Below are 12,358 nucleotides of genomic sequence, written 5' to 3'. Positions count from 1 at the left end.
CTTTCACATCATGCTTCGAACCACTTGTACTGACAGTACGAGCAGTATGAATATCATTTTTCTATGATCGGAGAAGGTGGTATGGGAGCTGTTCGTACGGACAGTAGTGGTATAAGGTAGTTGAACAAAAGTTGACTGATGGTTACCTTGTCAAGCCCACTCACCCAAGTTTTCACTATTCAAACAGTCTCACTGCCTTACAAAAGACCCACTGTCGCCAGTTGGATCACTATAGGCCGGTTGCAATTTATGCCCCCTATGCCCCATCGATCTTATAATATATTTATTACTTCTTTACACGTATCTTTGCGGTATGCTTTACACATAGCGGCCCGTTGACAATATAAGCTTAGGTCCTCCGTTTTGGTGCGTTGCTATGGGAACTTACGCAGCTCAAATGTGTTAGTCATTCAGTATTTAGTTCACTGCGTAGACAACAAAGCTTTTGAAAATGACTCGACTGGTTCTGGTGAACCTGTGTCCTTGGAACTATGTCAACACAGTTTGTATAGTTTAAAATATAAGACTATAGGCCTATAGTTTAGCGTGTATTACGCCATGTAAATTGTCCTATCCATTTTGAAGCACTGTGTATTTATAAATGCCTGGAGGAATGGTATACTGCATTTACTCTCTACTGGTGTTGATAACTTGGGGATTATTCTGCTACATCGGTAAGTACTTACGTATTTTGTTTGTTTGCTACAATAAGGTAATTGGTAGACCCCACTTCTTGGTAATACTCCACGTTAGGCTGTTACCACCTAGATTATCCTCATATAGGCAAACCCCAGTGTTACATTAATTTTAGGTCTACATTAATCTGAAATGGGTCTCAATAAAGTAGACAGATGAGTGGCAAATATTGTTCAGGGCATAGATATCATCTAGCGTACAGGCTCTCCCAATGTTGGTCACAAGGTTGCTATATATAACATAAAAGATTCGAAACTCCGCGACCGTGACATATCATGAAAAGTACCGGTAAAATACGTCAATGTGTAATGTTTGTTGACCAGAATCACCAAGTATTACTTGCTAACTTGCCTGCCTAAATAATCGGCCAGAGCGAACAAGCTATGTAATGAACATCTTGTCTATTTATTTTGCCGATCAGTAGAGCTGTTTTACCAGATTAGGCATACTACAGGACCGTCGCAATGGGGGAGGGGGGGGGCAGAAAAGAATTTTGAAACCCTGCCCGAATTTTCGAAACATACTACACCAACCGCATGAAAGATGCTGATGCCGGTTGCGAGCAGGTCTTTATTGAAATTATCACAGTTTTAGTAAGCAGTGGTTTATTTGATGTAGTCAGTTATAACCACATAACGATATTTCCCAACCCACGGATGACGTGTGTAATGAAGTTCCATTCAACTTCAATGTAAAAAATATTTAGTTTCATCTATGAATTGTCCTTTCGCTTTTTTCTATACAGTTGCACATGCGCAATTCTCATGTTTTGATGACGTAATTATTGCAACTGATGACGTATGCGATTACAAGTGGGACTGTCCCTCGGGAGAAGACGAAACTGATTGTCGTAAGTACACACATGAACAGAACATATATATAAGTGTTGCTTGTCAAATCGTTCTTGCTTGATGAAGACGCAATCAAAAACTTTTATCTATCTCTATATTTTTGATTCGAAGAAAATAGACCCACAATTTGTTTTTGGACAAATTGGACCAGGCAAACTAATAAAACCCTCATCCTTTCATGTAGATCAAGAACGGCGTCTTTTGGAAAATTCAAATAAAATTAACCGCCACAACAATTGCAGCACAGTCGTATAGACGAGACTCAACTTACTACTACTACTACTATTACAGTTGCGGCACGGCACCGTCACGATGCATAGCCAGCCATCGTGGTGTGTTGGGGGGGGGGGTCGGTTAAGGAGGGGTGCATGGAAGAGGGGATGGATGAGGGGGACACAAAAAGTCAAGGAATTTCAATTCAATTAACGCCTGTATTGATATAACTTTCCATTAAACCATAAAGACGTTACTGTATCCTCTGTTATAAATTCAAATTGTACGGGGAGCGGCCGGGGAGGGGGTAACACTCAAGTTTGCTGATGATCGTTTTGGGGGAGGGGTCTAAGGGGAGGAGTCTAAGGGGAGGGATTGCCCTATCCATCTGAGATCGTAAGTTTTTTAGTACATGAACGTATAAAATTAGATCATCATTAACATCATCATATGTTGTGGTCCTTTTCGCGTTCCATACATGACAGACAGCCTTACCGAATCTCATGTCCAGATATTCGTAGATACTGGTCACTTGAAGTCGATGGGACCATGGAGCTATAACAGAGCTCCATGATAGAACAAGGGGCAAAAGAGCGAAGGCTACAATGTAGGGTACCATGATTTTGTTTATACCTATCACCCAAAACTGCGGTCAATGACTGTATAGACCTCGGCCGGTGTGCCTATAGGTAAGTTACTGCTGACTACACGCTAACGACCACGGATATGGCGACCGGTATAGGATGCATATACGATTCGCTATAAGAGATATTCGTCCGCAGTTCGCTGGCTGATTCCTCGAAGTTCATGATCAATTCCGTAGAGAGCAGAAAACAAGAAAAAATCACAAGAACTATGTAATCTAAAGGAGATATGTAAAGCCGCCATTTTGAAGCCAGTTAGCGTACGACAGTCAGTTCTCTTAAGTTATTTTTTTCTTCGTTCGTTTTGCTGATTAGTTTATTGTTAAGTTATACTGTGGTGTTTATGGCGTTTATAAGCGGTTTATTGTGGTGGGATCATTAAAGTTCCATCGATTTATTTGATTTGCTGTGCACATTTCCATTTATGTTAACGTTGTATAGTTATTTACTCTAATTATCACTTGATGTTCGGTAGCTTTAAAATACCTTTTATGAAGTTCATCGATACCACATACAGCCGGCATTCAAAACGTTTGTAATTGTCTTTTTTTTTTCTTTTTTTTTTGGTCTCTCTTTATTTTTTTTATAGAGGGTGACTTCTACTTCGTGACGAGGCATACATGTAAGGGTTTTTATTATTTCAATGAATGTCCAACGCACCTCTGCTCGCTTCATTGTCAAGCGTACGAAGTATTACTCTATAACATTGGAACTCGTTGCTCTGCACTGGCTCCCCATACAACAGCGCATTAAATTCAAAGTTCTTCTTCTTGCGTACAAAGCTCACCATAAACAGTCGCCAGCTTACATATCTGACCTACTACAGCTGCAACCGTGCACCACGCATACATGCTAATTAGATCATATACATCTTCTCCTCATTTGATCGTGCCCAGAACACGTGCTGTGTCATTTGCCAGATTGCTCACTCTCCTGCTATAGACCAAAAGAATGGAACACTCTTCCAAATCACATCAAGGATGCTCAGACTATTCATATTTTCAAGAAACTGCTCAAATGTTATCTTTTTTCAACAAGTGTATTCAGTGGCGTAGGAAGGTACTTTTGAGTGGGGGGGGGGGCTGAAAACTGATGGCCGGCCTGGGGGAGGGGTCTAAGGGGAGAGGGTGTCCCCCTCCCCTTTGGATTTTTTTGCATTTCCAGATAGCCTCAGATGCAATTTGGTGCAATATAGCACGCTTCAACACCCACTCCATTTTGTAAACTTAATTGTGTATTTTCACCAGGCCTTAGATGCAATTTGGTGCTCCAAATGAAACTTTTTTTCTCATTTGGAAATGAAAAAGGGGTTTTCTGACTTGCGAAGCGGGTGGGCGGATTGATACTTCCGCCCCTCCACGTTTTTCACTGGGGGGCTGGCGCCCCCAGGCCCCCAGTTCCTACGCCCTTGAGTGTATTGTAATTAATTTCATGTAACTGTCTTTTATAAAGCGCCTTTGAACAATTCTGTTGATTTTGGCGCTATATAAATGTCGTCTCATTGATTGATTCAATCAACGCCTGAACCTAATCTGAAGCATATATCGATAAGATGACATATGTGTGCATGTCATTTTGATGGGTTTAGGTGGTTAATGCAAGGAACAAGCTGCATCCGTGTGGCTCGTACCGAAACCTCACAGGCGCGTCTGTATATAATTATGAGCGGCCATATCTGCAAAATAATAATAATGGAAACCGCGAAATCAAACCATAACTTGTCAAACATATTTAATATATTGAGAAATCAAATAACTGTCCAACTGAAAGTAAAACAATTAATTTGACATCACAATCAAAGATAGGAGGCAGGACACACATAAATGTGGGCGTTACATTAAAGCATATATATCAAACATAAGTAGAAATACAAAAGAATAACAAGATAAAAGAAAAAATATAACGTTGCCATATCTATATCAACAGAGGATGATGTGGACGTCCCTGTAATATCTTGTCATGCGTCATGTATACACACTGGCAATTACACACTTTGATTTCGTGTTTTGTTATTTATTTCATTTTGGCGGCAATGGCCGTCCATAGACGTCTGTCATAATAACTGGTGCTGCTATGCGGTGTCGTATTCTTACTCAATCGACTCCATTCGACACTAGCACTACATTAAGAAGTATCAAAGTTGCTGTTACTATATTACTGAGAATTCCAACTGAATAACAGACCATCAATAACGAAATAATGCTTAATAATGCATATCCTCGTATTATAAAACAAATTACATTTTGGGGATTCACTGATCAATGAAACTATATACCCGTGGTATTAAGCTCTCCTATTTTTTTTTAATTCATTCTTTACATTTATTTTGTCAAGGCATCCAATCATTTTTGCTTACAATAGTATTTTATGATTAATCAGCCTATATAGGGCGCCACTTTTATTGTTTAGTTCTTTTCAAACAGTTGCGGTGTCGCCATTTTGATTTTCGTCTTCGTTTGTATATCTACTAGCGTCCATTTTCAGATCTACCGGTGCGTAGTTATATTTGCTCTCATTGCCATCGTCGTCGTCTGCGACATCACCTAACATGGCCCTCCATGGCTTCGGTAGACAACAGCAGAAGGACTTTACCCAAGGACTGATCAGTTTTGGATCAACAGGGGGATCGTTGGAGTTTGTCAACAAACTCACAAGAATCCCTACTATGATGGTAATGAAACACGTCAGAGGTGTGTAATACGCATGCGACAATCCGTACAGACGAGCTATACCCGTGCGGTCCATGGCACCTGTCATGGGAGCCATACTGGTGACATAAGGAGTGACGTCAGACACAAATTCTTCCATCCAATCAGTAGCGAGAATACTGGTGACGTTTTCAGTATCAACGTGACATTGGTCAATGAGAAGTGGAGGATCGTCTATGATTGGCGGGTAAGCCATGGCTCCTAGTTTTAGCCAAGTTCCTATTGCCATGGCGATTACAATTCCACATATGGCTCCCTTTGAATTGGCTCGTGGAAAGTAAGTTCCAAGACTGAAAACACCCAGTAACGGTCCATTGAGAATTCCGATGACACTCAAGGTCAATGGAAGAATCTCGCCTAGTACCGAGGCTAAGAACGCCATGCATATGCAACCCAGTCCGAAGAATATCGATACGCATTTCAGGATCAAGGTGAATTTGAAATCTTCCATATCTGGCCAGAAATATCGAATAAAGTCTTGGCCAGTCATGGTCGCGAGTGCGTTCACCCCCGATGACACCGTACTCAGCGACGCACTGAAGGCTGCGGATATCAAGAGACCGGCCACACCGGGTGCTTTCTGAAATAGCTCCACCATTATAAACGGCATCAACTGATCTGAACTTTGAATTTTACCGGAAGTCAAAGGATCACATCCGGCGAAATATGCATACATACTCATGCCGCATAAGACGGCTAGGAATTCTACTACACCGATACCGATAGTTCCTATACCAGCGGCAAGCTGTGACTGTTTTAAATTTCTGCAAGTCATGTACCTTTGTACGATGATTTGATTGGTCCCGACATACGACCCTGCGAGAAATCCATAGCCAATGAAAACGGACCAAAATGAGTGACGAATGGTTGGATTGAGACGGAAGTCTAAGAAGGTGTCACGCCTATCCCTCGCATTGATCTCGAACACATTCACCAGACCGCCAACCTGAATGGAGCTGGCCACGAGGATTACCAGGAATCCAAGCAACATGACAACGCTCTGAGAAAAGGGAAAAGAGATAAAACGTGTAAGACGCAGTGCTGTAGCAACGGGGTGGGGAATGGGGGGGGGTTTCCCCTCCAACACTCAAAATCAGAGAATTACTAACATTTAATACCACCAGCTAAAGAATAGAAAGCCCAATGCCCTAGCTCTAACACAAAAAAAGTTTTCCAATGAGGGAGGGGCGTCCCCTGCCCGTTAAGTAATTACAATGTGTAAATATTTTCCCCAAGGAACAATGATATGACATGGAAATTGTGACATAAGGAGTTAATCAACTGAATGCTGCTTTTAAGGTTAAATTCATGATCACGTGTACTTATCGGTGTATGCCTTAATGTTAATATTTTGTTTTATAAATCCCAAAGATATTTTCTTTTTACTTTGTATAAACAATAGAGCACCCTTGAATAACGTTCAACAACATTTGTCTTTGACAATTTTGTAACCCATTTTAAATATGTCATTTCAGGCCATAAATCCCCATTTGAGTTTTGTTATTGAGATATTTATCTGCTTACCTCAATATCTCAAAGTCACTTTAAAGCCTCCGTAGTTTTCCAACAGGCGATGAGCAAACACATTTTCTGTTCCATGGACACAGAGCGTGTGACTAACCTCTTATCATTTTTGAATGCTAGCTAAACATTGTTCAATTCAATCACATTTCCGTTGTGTTTATTTCGATCGTCCCCTTTGCCCCTTACCACCCACCCCTCACATCCACCCTCCCGACCCGGACAAATACAACAGGGGTGACGTCGAATTTACAGATAAACTTGAACATGTCGAGAAATTAATACTTACATTAAATCACCAGTGGAAAAATGAGAGAAAGACTAGTGAGGAGACATTTTTGGAACTTTGATATAAGATCTCGTGGGTTTGAGGTACCTCGGGGTAGGGGGGGGGGCGAGGTAGTCAACACGTTACTCCTGGATGAATGTAGCTTCATCTTGATGGGTTTATGTATATAGCCTCTGAATGTTAGTACTATTGTACACGGGACGCGGACTTTTATCTATCTAAAATGAACAATCTTTATTCCTACAGGTTAAGCGCAGGACTGATAGATTGGTTGTTAAGGCTTAATAGTCTTTTACAATTCTCTCTGTTAAGTGTGTTGGGTATCACACCGGTCAATTGCACTGTTGGCTTGAGTTTTTATATGGAGGCTGCATTTTACCTTTACCTGTGTTAGCATAGTAAATAAACGATACGTGTTTAATGGGATATTCCCTGGGCAGACGATGTTACAGTCACTTAGAATAGACAAATATTCCATCTTGTTAGTTGAAACTCCATCTCAAAACCTGTGTGTCCCGTAACAAGACATATTATGTGGTTGATTGAATGTATATATATATCTATATATATATATATATATATATATATATATATATATACATATATATATATATATATTTAAGTTTCGGTCTATAAGCCCTCCCTTAGTGCACCACAGAAAATTTTATGTGTTGTCATGATGGCGATATAGCTTGTCATTACAAACTTTGATTTGATGTACCATTAAAATGTGTTACCTATATATGAATTGATAACGTCATTGTCTATCCAAAATGCAACTTGTATCTTAAAATATTATTTTGCTCTAGTCGATAAAATGATTTTTTAATGTTCATATCAGAAATTCTGCTGATTTTTTACGATGTACTCATTCATTTTACTTTTGCCAAATGTTTTCCAGGAAATAGCAACCTAAGGTAATTGTTTCACCTTGATTAATATATACAGCTACTTTAATCTTAGAAGTCAAACAATTCACAGTTTGACATTATGTTCTCACGCAAACACTACCTGTAGTACGGTAACCTTTAGAATCGTCTTTCCACAAGTTCCCAAATTCAATTACAGTGAAACTAAAACCCACAGGAGCCAAATAAAGCGATACACCATGGAGCAAAACATGGAGATTTTACTTAGCAGGAGTTATCAACATTGAGTAAAGATTATATGGACATCTGTCACAAAGGTATATCCGTTGTCAGGGGGGAAAAACCTTAAAGAAGCCACCTATAGTGATCATGTGACTTGGTATGTGACTTGGCTGTTGTTCGACCCGCACGACACCGCCCTGTTTATTTTCGTTACTATAGCGATGGGTTTTACAAACACATATTGAAGCTCTTAGCACGATGATGTCATTGGTGTCAGTCTCAATCCACATGTTAACATTTTACCTTGAAAATATGACAAGAAAAACCAAGAGCAAATCAAAGATTTCAGATGGGATGGGAAGGATTTCTCCAAAGAGAAATCACCATCACTGGTCATTGTCCACCATCACTGGTCATAAACTGAAAAAGTCAGACACTGCACATGCTACTATGGACTTCACTAATTAACTCAATCAGTTTTATTGTAGATTTGACGAGATCGATTTTAATGAAGAACAGCTTTCTCTTCGTGCAATTCTATTTGATAAGTGCAATGATTTAAACAGGGTTATTTTATCAGTTGACGAGGTCCATACGCTATTTTCTCGGGTAAATGTACATAAAGCTAGCGGCCCGGATCGTATTAGTAACAAAGTAATTAAGTTATGCTCTGCCCAGTTAGCTCCCATCTTTACTGAAATTTTTCAAGATACAATTGATACTGGTGAGATCCCTGTTATTTGGAAAACTTCTGCAATCACCCCAGTTCCAAAATCACGTACAGTCATTACCTTAAATGATTATCGTCCAGTGGCACTTACTTCTACCGTAATGAAATGTCTCGAAAAACTTATCCTTGGGACTTTGTTAAATGAGAGTGGCGTTACCATAGATCCCATGCAATTTGCATATAGAGCTAATAGAAGTGTTGATGACGCAGTCCTATTGTTTTTGCATAAAATTTTTGAACACTTGGAAACTCCAAATTCTTTTGTTAGGGCTACATTTGTCGACTTTTCGAGTGCCTTCAACTCCATTTAGCCGCACTTATTAATTAATAAACTGTTAGCTATGGGTGTAAATTGCAGGTTACTGTTGTGGATCTTAAACTATTTAAGAGACAGACCACAGTTTGTTAAATTAAATGGCATTTGCTTTGATGTTCGATCCGTTAGTACTGGTGCCCCTCAGGGATGCTGTCTATCTCCTGTCCTTTTCTGCTTATACACTAACGATTGCAGATGTAAACACGATGTCCGTTCTATTATTAAATATGCTGATGATACAGTGATAACCGGTTACCTGCACAACGATGTTGTTACTCCGTATGAGAAGGAAATCGAGGATTTTGTTACTTAGTGCAACCAAAACTACCTAAAATTGATGGCAAAAAAACTAAGGAGATAGTATTTGACTTCAGAAAACAGCCACATGATCATGATCAAATCAGGGTTAATGATGAGATTGTCGAAAAGGTGCACCACTATAAATATCTAGGTACTATCATTGACTGTAAACTTAACTTCAAAGACCAGGTTGATGCAATTAGATCAAAAGCTTGCCAACGATTGTACTTTTTACGTAAACTGAAATATTTTAATGTCTACAACACTATTCTTTTACTTTTTTACCAGTCAGTGATTCAAAGCGTGCTGACTTTTAGTATTATTTTTTTTTACGGGCTGCTTACAAAGGATTCTTCGAATAAATTAGAAAAAGTTGTAAGGGCTGCCAGCCGTACTATTGGGAGGGATATTTGTTTAAAAACTATTAATGAACTCTACATTGATATGGCGCATCAGAAAACCCATGGAATATTAAAAGACCATACACATCCTCTTTTCGAAAACTATGTATTCTGCCGTTCAGGCAGCAGACTTCGCATGCCACGGTCTAAGCATAACAGATTCAGGTTTTCTTTTGTACCCAATTCTGTTTCTCTTTTCAACCTGAGGGCTGTTAGATAGGTTTCTTTTGGTCTATCTATCTATCTATCCATCCATCCATCCATCCATCCATCCATCCATCCATCCATCCATCCATCCATCCATCCATCCATCCATCCATCCATCCATCCATCCATCCATCCATCCATCCATCCATCCATCCATCCATCCATCCATCCATCCATCCATCCATCCATCCATCCATCCATCCATCCATCCATCCATCCATCCATCCATCCATCCATCCATCCATCCATCCATCCATCCATCCATCCATCCATCCATCCATCCATCCATCCATCCATCCATCCATCCATCCATCCATCCATCCATCCATCCATCCAACCATCCATCCATCCATCCATCCATCCATCCATCCATCCATCCATCCATCCATCCATCCATCCATCCATCCATCCATCCATCCATCCATCCATCCATCCATCCATCCATCCATCTATCTCTATCTACCTAAAGAGGATCTAGACTTTGCATAGCTGCTTGGATGAATTGTTCTTCACAACAACAACAATTGTATCTGTCGAAGTAGCTAAACATGATAGTTGGGTCCGTGTCTCACTTGTGTAATAGGAGAATTTATTCTCACCTGAAAGACATCTGTCCAAACGACTGCAGTAATTCCTCCGATCGTCGTATAGAATGTACAGACGAAACCAACAGCTAGTATCGAACCGGCCAGACTGATGCCCGTGACTGCATTCAATGCTAGGGCTGGGCCATAGACCACTATACCCATGTAGATCATCAAATATACAAAATTGATGGTTACACCCAAGTATCGGACAGCCTTACCGAATCTCATGTCCAGATACTCGTAGATACTGGTCACTTGTAGCCGATAGAACAAGGGGCAAAATGAGAAGACCACGAGACAGAAGGGGATAACTTTATTTAGGATCACCACCCAATATTGAGGCCCGTGGATGTATACCTCGGCAGGTGTTCCCAAGAATGTCACAGCGGATAGGACGCTCACGATGACAGATATAGCCACGGGTATCGGGTGCATGCTACGGTTCGCGAGTAGGTATTGATCTGCAGAGCGCTGGCGGTCTCCCCGTACGGCGTGGTAGACACCGACCCCGGCAGAGAACATCAGGAATATGATTAAAACAATGTAATCCAATGGTGCAAGGTACGCCATAGTTAACATTTAAAGAAACGTCGTCGCAGTTGTATGTAATTATCGGTACACCTGTTACAATAGTTGTATACAGAACAGCAATGGGATTAAAAACAAAATCAACGCACTGGGATACACACCCCCCATATGAAGACTACGGAAGCCCTATACCGTCATTGTTATTTTTTGTTTGTTTTTTGTTTGCAATGATAATAATAAGCCATGTCTGGCTGACTATAAATAGAATACTTTAGACACTTGCTGTGTCGATTGCTCTTTTAGTTTATTCGTTAGGCCTATGAATCGAATTAAGATCTTTTGGGTTATTTTGGTTAAACATTTCTCATCGAACGCACTACTCACCTGTATACATATATTCATCACGTCTTGCTGTTATCATCAAACTAGTTCTCGTGGCGAAATTAGATCCAATAAAATGGCCGTTTTCCTCGGGCATAAATTTCGGCCAGATTTGATCTACATGTATGATTCCATGAGGAAAGTAGTTTGAAACCTAAACACTATAACAGTCGCTAAAATAATTTCCGTTCACACAAAAGTTTACCTACAACAATGATCAAAGACGGCAAATTGATGATGATCTCAGAGAAAATGATTTTTTTGTACAATAGTTTCAGTAAAATCTATAAAATAAAATATTAGAATTGGTTAAGCTCCATAAAATATATTTTCAGAGAATACCTTTTGTAATTTAATTATTCATCAATTTGCAGTTATACTATTCAAAGAATATATTGATACGGTAAGCATTTTGTCATTGAGAAGAATTTTTCTATTTGACGTGTCGAAGGTACTTTAACATGTCCGCCGTAAAATGCTGCACATTCATTGCAGTGCCAGGATATTTATACAGTCTAATCTCTTTATGAAGACAAAATTACCACCCAAGCCGAAAAGGTGTGAGCTTATATTTGCTCTTAACGTGTAGCAGATGTTGCATTTATATGCCAGGGTGCTATAACACACTAACACGTGTTATGTTTTGGGAGCATGCGAGAGCTAGATATGTTAAAGATACAATACAGTAAATCGTAGTGGTATTATATATATATTTTTTTTATATATTTTTTTTATATATTTTTTATTTTTTTTATTTTTATATAATATAAAATATTTTTTATTTTTTTATTTTTTATATATTTTTTATATATTTATATATTTTTTAACACAGGCCGCAATAAAATGTGCCTCTAGCATCACACGTGGTATCATGTTATAACACAGATGCATATAA

General features: G+C 39.5%; 1 protein-coding gene and 1 long non-coding RNA gene across 3 annotated transcripts; one reads left to right on the top strand and one right to left on the bottom strand.

Moving 5' to 3' along the window:
• The first annotated feature begins 449 nt into the window (after positions 1-449).
• LOC139984350 (uncharacterized) lies at positions 450-2,915 on the top strand. 2 transcript variants are annotated; one of them, XR_011799057.1, is made up of 3 exons: positions 450-674; positions 1,442-1,546; positions 2,246-2,915. It is a non-coding gene; the product is annotated as an uncharacterized lncRNA (long non-coding RNA). The 2 variants fall into 2 exon arrangements; XR_011799056.1 differs by lacking the exon at positions 2,246-2,915 and adding an exon at positions 1,732-1,832.
• A 1,210-nt stretch (positions 2,916-4,125) lies between these two features.
• Positions 4,126-11,629, bottom strand: LOC139984311 (sodium-coupled monocarboxylate transporter 1-like). Its single transcript, XM_071998176.1, has 2 exons — positions 10,567-11,629; positions 4,126-6,112 (listed from the first exon to the last, which is right to left on the bottom strand). Exons 1-2 carry the CDS (start codon positions 11,131-11,133, stop codon positions 4,820-4,822), a joined length of 1,860 nt encoding a protein of 619 aa, XP_071854277.1. The 5' UTR covers positions 11,134-11,629; the 3' UTR covers positions 4,126-4,819.
• Between the last annotated feature and the right edge of the window lie 729 nt (positions 11,630-12,358).

This window comes from Apostichopus japonicus, chromosome 17 (assembly GCF_037975245.1).
Source record: "Apostichopus japonicus isolate 1M-3 chromosome 17, ASM3797524v1, whole genome shotgun sequence".
NCBI lineage: Eukaryota > Metazoa > Echinodermata > Holothuroidea > Aspidochirotida > Stichopodidae > Apostichopus > Apostichopus japonicus.
The sequence above is the reverse complement of the archived record's forward strand: the minus strand, read 5'-3'. Positions and strand labels throughout refer to the sequence as shown.

Bases quoted from the DNA above. Each gene is read 5' to 3' on its own strand.
- LOC139984311 (XM_071998176.1), bottom strand. From the start codon at position 11,133: ATGTTAACTATGGCGTACCTTGCACCATTGGATTACATTGTTTTAATC. The intron at 6,113-10,566 runs GTGAGAATAAAT...CCCTTTTCTCAG, and splicing joins TTTGGACAGATGTCTTTCAG to AGCGTTGTCATGTTGCTTGG.